Source organism: Megascapheus bottae, chromosome 17, assembly GCF_031878675.1.
Source record: "Megascapheus bottae isolate mThoBot1 chromosome 17, mThoBot2.hap1, whole genome shotgun sequence".
Taxonomy (NCBI): domain Eukaryota; kingdom Metazoa; phylum Chordata; class Mammalia; order Rodentia; family Geomyidae; genus Megascapheus; species Megascapheus bottae.
Genome location: NC_143525.1, coordinates 18077358 through 18091207, shown reverse-complemented (window position 1 = coordinate 18091207; position 13850 = coordinate 18077358). Strand labels below are relative to the sequence as shown.

The 13850-nt window shown below is 40.4% G+C and overlaps 1 protein-coding gene across 2 annotated transcripts in view; it reads right to left on the bottom strand.

Annotated features, from left to right (window-relative positions):
- Nsf (N-ethylmaleimide sensitive factor, vesicle fusing ATPase) overlaps window positions 1–13848 on the bottom strand; it is a 123063-nt gene extending 109215 nt beyond the window's left edge. For both annotated transcript variants that reach the window (XM_090350016.1, XM_090350015.1), the window contains exons 1-2: window positions 13768–13848; window positions 624–709 (exon numbers count right to left, since the gene is read on the bottom strand). In XM_090350016.1, coding sequence (XP_090206142.1) covers window positions 624–709; window positions 13768–13779 — 98 coding nt within the window. In that variant the 5' untranslated portion in view covers window positions 13780–13848. The remainder of the gene's footprint in view (window positions 1–623; window positions 710–13767) is intronic.
- Between the last annotated feature and the right edge of the window lie 2 nt (window positions 13849–13850).

The window sequence follows — 13850 nt, the reverse complement described above, 5'->3', positions numbered from 1 at the left end:
TATTATCACCACACACACTGACATCACCTCTCCCACACATACCCACAACCCACAAACTACCTAACAAGAAATGCATGTGAGATAGATGTATATCCAGTATGGTACGGGGGAGTCAACTCCCCCCACCTAAAATTTTGTCTGTGTGTGCCAGAATATGTTGCCTCACTGCTATAATCCTAGTTACTATAGAGGCAGAGATTACCACTTGAGCCTCAGCACCACTTCTGGCTTTTTTTTCTATGTATGTGGTACTGAGGAATCGAACCTGGGTCTTTGTGCATGCTAGGCAAGCACTCAACCACTAGGCCAAACTCCCGGCCCCTCAAAAGTTTTTTTTTTTTTTTTAAATGACTTTTGGAGGTTGGGCACAAGTGGCTCACACCTGTAATCCTAGCTATTCAGGAGGCTGAGATTTGAGGATTGCAGTTCAAAGCCATGACAGGAATGAAAGTCCGTGAGATTCTTATGTCTGATTAACTACCAGAAAACTGCAAGTGGAGCTGTGGCTCAAAGTGGTAGAGCACTAACAATGAGCTGAAGAGCTCAAGGATAGCACCCAGGCTCAGAGTTCAAGCCCCATGACCAACAAAATACAAACAAACAAAAACCATATAGATACTCACTGGCCAGACTGGAAATCCTTTTCATTCACAACTGCACAGTTGGTTAAGGATAATTCATCTGTAGGACATCGGGCAGCTTGCATTGTCTATAAGAACCAATAATCAGGAAAATAAAATTAAGTCAGGCTTAAAGAATATATCATGCCTTCCTGTTCTTTTCATCATACATGTACTGTAGTAAGCATCTTTGGGCTATGACTCTCAGCAACCCTTCCTTTGGGGTAATAGCAACCCCTTCCTTTGGGAAACTGGCTTCCCTCATTTGGGTTTGTGAGACTGTAGATCAGCACACATGTAGCCCCATACACTCTTAAGCTACCCACAGGATTTCACAGAAACAAGCACAGGAAGTATTCTTCCTTGCCATAGCACCACATGGAGTAATTTTACTCTAAAACAGTGAAGCTATCAGAGAAAGTAAAAGTGACAGACAGAAACCTTTTGAGACCAGACCTGAAACAGTTTATGAGCCAATAAATTCTTTTATGCTCAAGCTTACTTGAACTGATTTTCTAAAAAAAACAACCTTGGCCGATAAAAATACAATGAACTAAATTTAAGACTAACTTAAAATGGAAGATTGTCACGGCATTTTTGTTTGTATATATGTTTGTTTTTTAACCCTAGTACTAGACTTTGAAATCAGATGGGACCTGACAAACTCTACCACTTAAAGCATCTCCAGCCAACACAAGGCTTCTGAAGATCTGAGACAATATTTCATGCACATCTGTAGTTCTTAGGGCAAGTACTATGTCTGGCACACAGTAAGAATTCATTAACTATGTGGTGAAATCATAAAATTTATATAGCAATACATAACTGTCACAATTGTAAAATAAACAACTCAAAAGTACATGTATACAAACACTAATCACTTCAAGACTATTCAACCAAAGTAACAACAACAACAACAAAAAAAAAACCTTTACAAAATGCCAACCTAACCTTTTCATTTAGAAACCTGTGCAATTGCCAATGTCTTCTTAAAAAAAAATGGAAGAGATTCTGTAGCTATCATCTGGCTAGCCAACTAAAACAGATGCTGTGAGCAAAAGGCCTCCCTACTGGAAGCCAGAAGCATCTGTGTGTTTATGGTAAGCCAAGCAGGGTACCTCATTTTTTCAACAAAATTTAAGTCATTATAAGTAGGAGCTTGTCTACTTACCAAAGTAATGCCAAGAAAAGTTCCACAACTTTTCTAACACTGACCTTGCCTCAAGGAAACAATAATAAAAGCCAACCACTACAGCTGTAGAGCTACTTAGAAAATGAAAATAAGCCACAGCAGCTCAAGCCCATATTACTAGCTACTTGGGAAGCAGAGATCAAAGAATCAAACATTGAAACCAGCTCAGACATAAAATTTCTCTAGAACCATCTCACCCAATGGCTGGGTGCAGTGGTACACACTTGTCCTCTCTGTAACATGGGGAAGCACATATAGACCACAGTCCAAGTCAATCCAGGAATATCTCAAAAACAACCAATACCAAAAGAGATTAGTGAAGTAGCTCAAATAGCAGAGAATCTGATTCCCAAATGTGGGGGCCTGCACCATCAAAAAAAAAAAAAAAGATAGTTTTATACATATTTAGTTATCTGTTACCAGAATGTTAAACTGACATTAGGATGCAGAAATGTTTCTATTACATCTCCTTAAAATTTCAAAAATTATGAACTGCTTGCTACTCTAAAGAATGAGGTTTTTGTTGGCTGCTAGTGGCTCCTGCATGTAATCTTAGCTATTCAAAGGGCTGAGATCTGAGGATCAAAGTTCCAAGTCCAGCAGAACTTAAGACTTGTATCTCCAATTAACCAGTAAAAGGCTGGAAGTGGAACTGTAGCTCAAAAGGTAGAGTGTTAGCCTTGATGAAAAGCCAAGTAAATGCTGTGTGTCAATGGCTTACACCTTTAATTCTAACTATTCCAGTTCGAAGCCAGCCTAGGACTCTCATCTCTAATTAAGCACATACAAAAAAAGTTAAAGTGGAGCTGTAGCTCAAGTGGCAGAGCACTAGCCTGGGGGAAAAGGTTGAAAAGGGGAAACTGAGGGACAGTGCCCAAGCAGAGTTCAAGCTCCAGGATTGACACCACAAGAAAAGGGAGGGGAGAAAAAAAGAAAAAAAAACAGAAATGAGGAAAAAAAGAAAATAAAACAAGTGAGAACGCACTAAAATCAAGATCTTACATGTCTCTGCTTCCTGAGCAGCTCAGATTATAGGAATCAGCTGATACCCAGCCTGTAGCTGCTTTTCAGTCACTGACTTCTAATTTAGTTGCTTAAGATTATACAGCAGTCTAAACCTAGGGTCTGCTCAAAACTTTCAATTGAACATGTTGGCCAAGGCCAGGAAGTAAGAATAAATATATTAATAAAACACTTGATTGGGAGCACACATGCTGTTTTCTTTAGTCTCACACTTCCCACTAAGCTATAGCATACAGTAAAAAAAAAAAAAAAAAAAAAAAAAAAACTTCTGACTTTGTCTAGATGATTACTATGCCTTGAGAACTAAGCAACATTACATTTTATATTGTTTCTGAGCAGACTGATATTCAAATACCATAATAACAAAAATGATCAAGTATAACAGGTGCTCAGAGAACAAGAGCACTTACCTGAAAACATGCTTAAGTGAAGCCCCCTGCCCTACTTCAGTGTATCTGGGTGTCCCTGATGTTAGAAATTTCATTGTGTTCCTCTCAACGCCCACACTCTACCTTCTGTGTGCTCTGTTCTGTGCTCTGCTTTCTGCCCTGCTTGATAGATTAAAGTCTGCAAGTCTCTTATCTCATGTGTCAGTCTGAAATTCCTTTCTGCATTGGAGACAAAGGGCCAGCCCTCCCTCTTGGAGATCCCCTTGGTTCCTCATCTAATGCTAATGATTGGTCAACAGTACTAGATCTGAAAAATTAGTGCAGTACAAAAGTATTTTCTGTGCTAACCCAAGAATTATTAGTCACATTTTGTTAAAAAGCACTACAAATGTGTCTAGTGCATCTGAAAAACTGAACCCTTATTTTTATTAGTTTTATTAATTTACAGCAACAACTTGTCTTACTAGAAAAAAGTTATGGAGATTTGAAATTCCCCATTATGCAGATCTATTTAATTTTATGGTCCATTGTTTTATTCTTTGTGTATAAAAGCAATTATTAGGCTTATGCGGGTTTAGAATTGCTTTTACCTTTATGGATAACTAAACATGTTCATTGTTAAGAAGCCTTTTTCTTCTTAGCTTATGTGTTATAAAGTTCATATTGTCTGTTGTTACTTTACCTCAGTTTTGGTTAGAATTTGTCTGATTGATTTTTTTTTATCTTCTGCATCCTACTTTTCAATATTATGTTTTAATTGTTTATCTTAAAACTGAGGCTAGATTCTTTTGGTTGTTTCAAGGTGCTCTTTAAAAATCCCAAACGACTGGGCACCGTTGGCTCACTCCTGTAATCCCAGCTACTTAGGATGATGAGACCTGAGTACTGCGGTTCGAAGTGAGCCTGGGCAGAAAAGTCCCAGAGACACTTATCTCCAATTAACCACTCAAAAACTAGAAGTAACACTATGGCTCAAGCCTTGAGCACAAAGAAGCCCAGAGATAGCGCCTAGGCTATGTAGCTTTGCTATCATAGTTTCAATTCTTCTGCCTCATCTTCTCAAGTGCTGGGATTTTGCACAACAATGCCTGTATTTATATTTATTTTCTTAGAAGACGGTATTGGGGTTGAATTTAAGACCTCTTATTTACTTGACAGATAGCCTACCACTTGTGCTATAACCTCCAGACCCTACTTCCTTCCATTACTCATAAAGAGCTAATGATAATTCATTTAGACTCAAATCTATAGCACACAAAATGTTATAAATTATTAGCACCTTTGGCTTAAAGTCAAATAAAGGAAAAAAATCAATTTTATGTCATTTGCCTGAATTTTATTAGTTTTGTCAGCCACTGCAAAATAAAAGAAAAATGTAGGTCAAAATCAACAGCAAGATAAATAGTATACATTTTCTTAAAAGGAGAGATTAAATTGGTCTTAAAAACTCATTAGAAAAGGGGTAAGCAAGGCGAGAAAGCTAAGGAGACTTATCCTATAAGATATTAAGAATTTAACCCCCCTTCCATTTTCACTTTTGTTCAAACAAGCTATGGTGTTTAATTTGAACATTGTCCATCGATTCTATGTATTGTCATTTAAAAATGTAATCTAGATCATTTTTACCCACCAAGAAATGATTTTAGTCTAAGAAGGGAAAAAAAGGCAAAATCAGTGACTTATAGTGGGGGACTTGTTTGAATAATTCCTCTTCTGGTGACTTTAGCTTTAATTTTATTCAAAATAAAATTAGTATCTCTTTTATTGAGATTGATGGTAGTGGTATCCTAGAATTAGATTCTACTTTTTCTAAGATTTTTGCTATCTACATTCTGGCTATTGTATGCATTTTTTTCATTTTGCCTACCCTTTGTAAATGTAAGGATTGTACAATACATTTTCACTAATTGGCAATCAACTGCAAAGGTCAATCTGAATTAATAAAAAGATCTAAATTATAAGCAAAAAAAAGAATTTTAAAGCTGTGATAGAACAATGCTATTGTTTTAAAAATCTATTTATTTTATATTACTTATAAAACAGAACAATGAAACAGACTATATCCAGACTCAGCCCCACATGTATGAAAACTGGATTCAGAAATAATACAGAGACAGCACTACAAATCAGTGACAAGAAAGATAAATGATATTGAGACAACTGGTTATACATATGGGAAGGATAAAATTAACTTCATAATTCACACCAAACACAAAAATAAATTTCAGATATATTAAGCACTGAAATGTGCAAAGCAAAATTTAAAGTTCAGAAAAAAAATCTTTATGAGGGCCGGGAGTTTGGCCTAGTGGTTAAAGTGCTTGCCTAGCATGCATGAAGACCCGGATTCGATTCCTCGGTACCACATACATAGAAAAAAGCCAGAAGTGGTGCTGAGGCTCAAGTGGTAGAGCTCTAGCCTTGAGAAAGTCCAAGGACAGTGCTCAGGCCCTGAGCTCAAGCCCAGGACTGGCAAAAAAAAAAAAAATCTTTATGAGTTCAGAGTAAGGAAAGATTTCTTGAAAAACAACTGTAATAAAACTCAGATTATGGGGCCGGGAGTTTGGCCTAGTGGTTAAAGTGCTTGCCTAGCATGCATGAAGACCCGGGTTCGATTCCGCGGTACCACATACACAGAAAAAAGCCGGAAGTGGTGCTGAGGCTCAAGTGGTAAAGCTCTAGCCTTGAGAAAGTCCAAGGGCAGTGCTCAGGCCCTGAGCTCAAGCCCAGGACTGGCAAAAAAAAAAAAAAAAAAAACTCAGATTATAACTATAACAAAGCCTAAAACAATAAACATAAAAAATCATCATCTGGAAGAAGCTATTTACAATGAAAAAAGGATTAAAATTTATAAGTATTCCTTACTCCCACCCACAAAAAAAAAACTACACAATCAAAGTATTACAAACATCCCAAACAAAATGGACAAAAAAATTACCTAACATGCACATAGACCCGGATTCGATGATAAAATTTATTAAGAAATGTCTACTGAGTTGTCTTTCCCCCCTCCCCCCAGTGGTGAGGCTTGAACAGGGCCTGGGAGCTGTACCTGAGCCTCTTTGTGCTCAAAACTAGTGCTCTACCATTTAAGCCACAGCACCACTTCTGGTTTTTGAATGGTTAAGTCTTACAGAGACTTTCCTGCCCACGGCCAGCTTCAAATTGAAATCCTCAGATCTCAGCCTCCTGAGTGGCTAGTATTACAGAAGTGAGTCACCAGCATCCAGTGTATTTCACTAGTTATCAACAGGACAAAGTGTGAGTATCACTTTACACCTACTAAACTGCAGTAGTTAAAATATCTACAATATAAGTATTGGGGAGGATATGAATATTTGGTAGTTGCATGTTGCTAGTTAACATATGAAATAGTGTTCCGTGTAAAAACTAGTATAATTTTTCACCCAGCAATTCTTACTGTAGATACATACCCTAAAGAAACTCCTACATATATATACAAGAGACAAATAAAAAAATTCACACTTCAAGAAAAATAAAATTGGAAATCACCCAAGTTTTCTTTTTAAAAAAATGTAATTGGAGGGGCCAGGAGTTTAGCCTAGTGGCAGAGTGCTTATCTAACATGCACATAAACCCAGATTCGATTCCTCGGTACCACATGCATAGAAAAAAGCCAGAAATGGTGCTGTGGCTCAAGTGGTAGAGCTCTAGCCTTGAGAAAACCCAAGGACAGTGCCCAGGCCCTGAGTTCAAGGCCCAGGTCTGGCAAAAAAAAAAAAAATGTAATAGGCTACACTACTTACACAGTCATTTTTTTTTTGGGGGGGGGGTCATCATAGGGCTTGAACTTGACCTGGGCAGTGTCCCTGAGCTCTTCAGCTCAAGGCTACCACCTTACCATTGAGCCAGGCCCCACTTCCCAGGTCCTTTTGTGCCTGGGCTGGCTTTGAACCTTGATCCTCAGATCTCAGCCTCCTGAGTAGCCAGGATTGCAGGCATAAGCCACCAAGCCTGGCCTTATATAGCCATTAAAAAAAAAAAATACAGGCTACCTTGGAATGTAGCTTGGTAGAAGAGTGCTTGACTAGCATGCATGAAGCCCTGGGTTCAATTCCTCAGTACCATATAAAAAGAAAAAGCCAGAAGTAGCACTGTGGCTCAAAAGGTAGAGTGCTAGCCTTGAGCAAAAGAAGCTCAGGGACGGTGCCAGTCCCAGGACTGGCAAAAATAAAAGGTAAAAATAAACAAATAAAAGCCTTTGCATCTCCATCCTCCAGACCTCTGTCTCCTGGGTAACTGGGATTACTGGCATAAACCACTGAAATTCAACCTGACTTGTTTCTGAGATAGGGTCTCACTAATTTTTGCCCAGAGTGGCCTTACTTTAGTCTTCCTGTCTTTACTTTCTGTCTAAATGGGATTACAGTAACACCACACTTGATGTTTTTGCTTTTTTTTTTTGAGTCAAGATCTCATTGTGTAAATGAATTTTGAATCTTTTTGAAAAGCCAGCAGGTACTAGGTAAGTTTAAATAAATTGATCATTTTATTATAAAATGTATCCAACTTAACCATTCTATATTCTTTGTCATATAGCAAATACATTAAAACAATATCAACAAATTTTTTCTTTTTTTTAATTTTTTTACTTCTCAAATTAGGATTGCAGTTTATTTTAGGGATTAACCAAATTCTGATAGACAACATGCTAATATTGATGCTGGAAAACATCATATATTTTATTCACCAGTAATTTCCCATATTAACTAAATTGAGGTTGCTGGTCAGAAAAAAAAAAAGACAAGATACACAAGTTACTTATGCAATCAATGGCAACAATCAATCAATGATACAATTTTTTTTTTTTTTTTTTTGCCAGTCCTGGGCTTGAGCTCAGGGCCTGAGCACTGTCCTTGGACTTTCTCAAGGCTAGAGCTCTACCACTTGAGCCTCAGCACCACTTCTGGCTTTTTCTATATATGTGGCACCAAGGAATCGAACCCGGGTCTTTGTGCATGCTAGGGAAGCACTTTAACCACTAGGCCAAACTCCAGGCCCCAATGATACAATTTTTTTAAAAAGTCTTCAGTTAAATAGAGAATATAAATGTCATTTACAAGATGTCACAATGCCAACTGTAACCAAAACTAACAAAAATGTGAAGTAATTCCCATTCCAAAATATACAAAATCACTTTTAGAGCTGTTGTCACTGTTAAAATGTCAATAGTGGTTGCTACAAAATACAGGCTCTCAGAAGAATTGACTGGGCAATAAGAGATAAAGTTGAAACTGGTAGAAGGCAGTTACTAGAAAGTTAAAACTTTTGATAGCAAAGGGAAGGTAAATATAGTTTTCCTTATAGTTTTGCAACTAAGTTGGTGAACTAGGTAACAATGTCAAAGTGACTTAAGTTCAAATTCTAGCTGTGTTTCTTGCTGGCTATGTGAATCTGGCCAGTTACTGAATACATATATACAACAGAGACTATCTATCTTGCGGGGTGGTTTAGGTCAGGACTAAATGACATTCATTTGTAGTCAAGCAATGGTATTCATAAGTTTATTGATAGGTACTGGTCAAAGGGAGGAAGAATTATTTCTAACCCATATTCATATTCAACTCCTTATCAATGACTTCAAAGTAGATACAGATATCAAGATTATTAAACCTATGGATAAAACAAGACTGGAAGAGCTCACTTCCTAACATGAGAGAACACTTTCAACAAGTAGCAGACATGCCTAGGTCTAAACAAACAAACAAACAAAACAAGAATTGTTAAGGGACATTATGTACTTGTACTCAATAAAAAATAGAGAATCTGATTTGTTTTTTTTTTTAATGCAGTTTGGGCATGGATGCCTCAGGAGGTTGAGACCTGATAATAAAGGTCCATGAGATTCTTATCTCCAATTAACAACTAAAAAGCCAAAGTAGATCTGTGGTTCAAGTTGTAGAGTGCTAGCTTTGAGCAAAAAAAAGATCAGGAGCCTAGACTCTGAGTTCAAGCCCCAGGAATAACACCCAAAACAAAAGAGACCGTGAAGATTTTGTCAGCAAATTCCATGTGAGTGTCCTTTACTACAGAATACAAGCTAAAACAATTTTAGCCTGTATTAACAATGGTAGTGTCCAGCTCAAGAAACTAATAATGCAAGTATATTGTTCTGGGATTCAAGTACATTCTTCCATTCTGGGCTCATTTTAAAAGAAAGACTAACAAAGCAAAGCATTTCCAGAGAAGGTAACCTAAATGATTAAAGGTTTGAGATAGAGGATATACCAGGAGTTTGGGATGTTTAATCTGAAAATTCAATTTAGGGGAAGCCAAGCATTGTGGTGCACACTTGTAATGCTAATAGAGGCTAGAGAGGCTGAGGCAATAGTTTGGATGTTAAATATCCCCAAAGGTCCATGTATTAGAGGCTTGATACCTAAGGCAGAATTAGTGGAGGTATTGTAGACCTTTAGGTGGGACCTAGTAGGAAGATGTTAGGTTATTTGGGGTATACTCTCAAAGGGGATGGGGGACCAGATTCTTTCTTCTCTTTGTTCCCTAGGTGGTGAAGTGGGCAGTTTTCTTCTGCTATACCCTTCCACCCTAGCATGCTGCTCCACTATTTAGGCCCAAAATAACAGAGCCAACAATCTCAGACTGGATTCCATAAAATGTGAGAGAAAACAAGCCTTTGCTCTTTGTAAGTTTATTGTCTCAAGTCATAGTTATGGAAAGCTAATAAAACCCTTCGTTACCTAAGTATTCAAAAGATTCAGCCAGGCACGACAGTACAGGCCTGTGACCCCAGCACCCAGAAAGCTGAGGCAGAAGGAATGAGGCAGTGAGTTCAAGGCTGGCTACATATCAAGACTTTGTTTTTAATCATTAAACAAAAGCCTACTAGTACTAAGGAGGCTGAGATCTCAGGATTGTGGCAAGATCTCAGGATCTCAGCCTGGGCAAGCACTTCTATAAGACTTATCTCCAATTAACCATCAGAAAGCCAGAAGTAGAGCTTGGCTCCAGTGGTAGAGTACTAGCCTAGAGCAAAAAGTTCACAGGGCATGCCCAAGTTGAATTCAAGCCTTAATACCAGCAATGTGTGTGTGTGTGTGTGTGTGTGTATGCACACATATGTATGCACATACACACACGTAAAGTGGTATGTACCTGTAGACTCAGCTAGTTGGTAGAATGAGGCAGGAGGATTACTTGAGCAAAGGAACTCAAAAAGAGAGGGGGGGGGGAGAAAGGGAAGGGAGAAGGTAAGGGAAGGGAGGGGAGGGAAAGGTAAGGGGAGAGGAAGGGAGACTGTGTTCCTAGATCCCAGGTAATAATTTGTTAATAACTAGATTGGGCTTGGCTTTCATGTAAGGTGAAGTCTATGGGTCAAGGTAAATAATAACACTAATACATTCAAAGTGAAAAAAAGACAACTCTCTAAGATAGTAATATAGTTCTTCAAATACATATAACAAAGAATCCTGATCTACAGTGTAAGGTCAGAAGAGGTTTCTCTGAGGGATCTTTAAGTGGGAAGTAAATGCTTGGGGACATAATAATGAAAGGAAACAGTTCAAAGACCTTGTAGGTTCAAGAATGGAAAGGCTTATATAACCTGAGTGCAGATGGTAAGGGAGTGAGTGAAGAGAGGCAGGGACAAAACCACAAAGAGCCTTGGAAGTCTTGTTAAGTATGTGATCACCTACCCAAAGTAATGGGATGCTGCTGAGGAGGGGTTTAAGTGCAAGGGGCATGGGAAGGAATACCAGTGTGGAGAACAGATGGAAGTGGGCCAGGTGTCAAAAGGAGATCATTTGTAGGCTTCCTGTAATAATCTAGACCAGGAAGGGAAAAGAAAGTAAAAATTAAAATGTAGAGTGGTGGACTGGGGACATAACAAAAAAACAAAATGGAATGAAAGGTGGACTTATCAGACAGTTTTGTAGGTCAAAATAACAGGCAAGGGGCTGGGAGTTTAGCCTACTAGTAAGAGTGCTTGCCTAGCATGCACGAAGGCCTGGGTTCAATTCCTCGGTACCACATACAAAGAAAAAAGCCGGAAGTGGTGCTGAGGCTCAAGTGGTAGAGCTCTAGCCTTGAGAAAGTCCAAGGACAGTGCTCAGGCCCCAAGCTCAAGCCCAGGACTGGCAAAAATAAATAAATAAATAAATAAATAAATAAATAGCAGGCGACCCAGATCAGAAAATTTTAACATTTTGGTATGGTTTAAAGCAACAATGCTCCCATCCTGACCTTGGTGGGAAAGGGCTCTTTTTTGGTCTGTATGGTGGTACAGATGCATTTTACTAAGGAGGAGAAGACATGGTAAGAGATATAAAGGGTAAGCCAGCTCCCCCACCCAAGGTTTCCAGCCAATGTAACTGGATGGGTGATGGTGCCATTCAGTGAAAAAAAGAAATAGAGAAAATACCAATTAGGTAGCATAGATCATGGTTCAGATCTGAACCAGTTGAGCTTGAGGGATCTTGGTGTTAAATAGGCAATTTAGCATATTAATGTGGAACTCCAATAACGGATCTGGACTGGGGGTTGGGGGTAAAATAATGAGAATAACTGGCATACTCATAGCTCTGTAGCTACGGGTTTAGAAGGAATTGCCTACGAAGAAAATGGAGAAGGCTTTAGAGAAACAGCAGCATTGAATGACAAGGTAGAAGAGGATGAGTCTGCAAAAGCCAAGCCAGAGTATAAACAAAAGCAAGGCATCGCAGCCGGGAGTTTAGGCTAGTGGTAGAATGTTTGCCTAGCATGCAGGAAGACCCAGGTTCAATTCCTCTGTTCCACATACATAGAAAAAAAAAAAAAAAGCCAGATATGGTGCTGTGGCTCAAGTGGTAGAGCTCTACCATTGAGAAAGCCCAAGGACAGTGCCCAGGCCCTGAGTTCAAGGACCAGAACTAGCAAAAAAAAAAAAAAAAAGGCAAGGCATCAGCCAGGCGCAGTGGCTCTCACTTGTAATCCTAGCTACCCAGAAGTCTGAGATCTGAGGATCAAGGTTCAAAGCCAGTCCTGGCACAAAAGGACCTGAGACTCTTATCTCCAATTAACCACCAGAAAACGGAAAACAGGGCTTGGCTCAAGGGTAGGGTGGTAGCCTTGAGCTGAAGAGCTCAGGAACACTGCCCAGGCCCAGGGGTAGGGCAGTAGCCTTGAGCTGAAGAACTCAGAAACGGTGCCCAGACCCAGTTCAAGCCCCATAACCCCCCCCCCACACACACACATATACACACACACAAAAAGGCAAAGCATCACATAAGCCATGGGAAGAAGTGTCCTTCACTAAGGAGGCAGTCAGGAGAGGACACTGTCAAATATTAAGCATTCCCTGGAACGATAAGAACCTGTCCAAATCAGACTGCAGTGGGCTGAGTATGGGAAGCACACAGGAACCAATATAAATGACTACCGCAGAATTTCTAGTTATAAAAGGATGACAGATGTGGGGGTGGACAGAGGGTTTGTTTTTTTTTTTTTAAGATAGAGAAGCCTGATATATTGTCAAGCAGGTGATAGTCAGGAAAAGGGGGGAAAATAATTGGAAGTACAGATGAACCAGACTTAGCTAAAAGGAGAAGTCTATAGGAGAAACTAGACAGATGACCTTTAAGGTCTCTTTTGACTCTAGAATAGTCTACTACAATTGCCTATCTGCAGGTCATTTGCATACACACATAAATTATGCAAATGTATTCCATTATTCTGGTATAGGTGAGTCAAGCACATCTTTACCCCTAATGACGCAGTTAATGTCCCCAGGTTTACGTTCAGTGCGTGATCTCTGGCTTTTAGCTCAACGCATACCGCAATACAGCCCTCAACCAGCCCTATTGCTCCTTGCCAAACCCATCCTACACCGCGATCCCACAAGCTAAAGGGGAAAGTAAAATTTAAAGCCCCTGAAACTATAAAGCACAGTCTGGCTGCATTCGAAGCGACTGGTACTTTTTTTTTTAATTATTAAAAAAAAAAAAGCGTCTTCCCAAATCCGTCTGCATTCCAAACTAAAGATGTTTCCGCAGAGACTCGACAGCTGACAGATCTGGGTTAACTCTTAAAAATAAAATTAAAAATCGCCTGCACCCCACCCCCCTCCCTCCTTTCGCAAGACCTTTCATTTACGAAAACTAGAAATGGACTTCGGGTGGTCCTTCACCGCTCTCCCCGACTGCGGCCGTCCAGACGCCCGCCGGGGTTCCCCCCCGCCCGGGGGTGCGGAGCCCACGGGTAGAGGCGCGGGGTGCGCGGTCCACGACCGTGCGGCAGCCCGAGGACCAGGGAAACAAGCCCCCCGCGGAGGGGACTGCAAGGGGCAATGCGGGGGAGGCGACCCCGGTGCCCCCGGGTCAGCCTCGAGGGAGACCGAGTTTCTGAGGGGAGGTAATCCCCAGCCAGCGCTCCCCCTCCGTCAGCCTCAAGCCCCGCGATGCCCTTCCAGAACCTCACTGCCTGCCCTCACGCCCCCTCCTCTGGGGCCGTCGGGATCTAGCAGTGCCGGGCCGCGAGCCCGGCATCCGGCTCCTCGAGCCAAGGCTTTCCCTCCCGGGCCGGCACTCACCCGGCCCGCCATCTTCGCCGACACGTCCGGCTCGATAGCAGCAGCTCCAACGCAAGGCAGAGTCCGCCCCACACCCCCAGCCC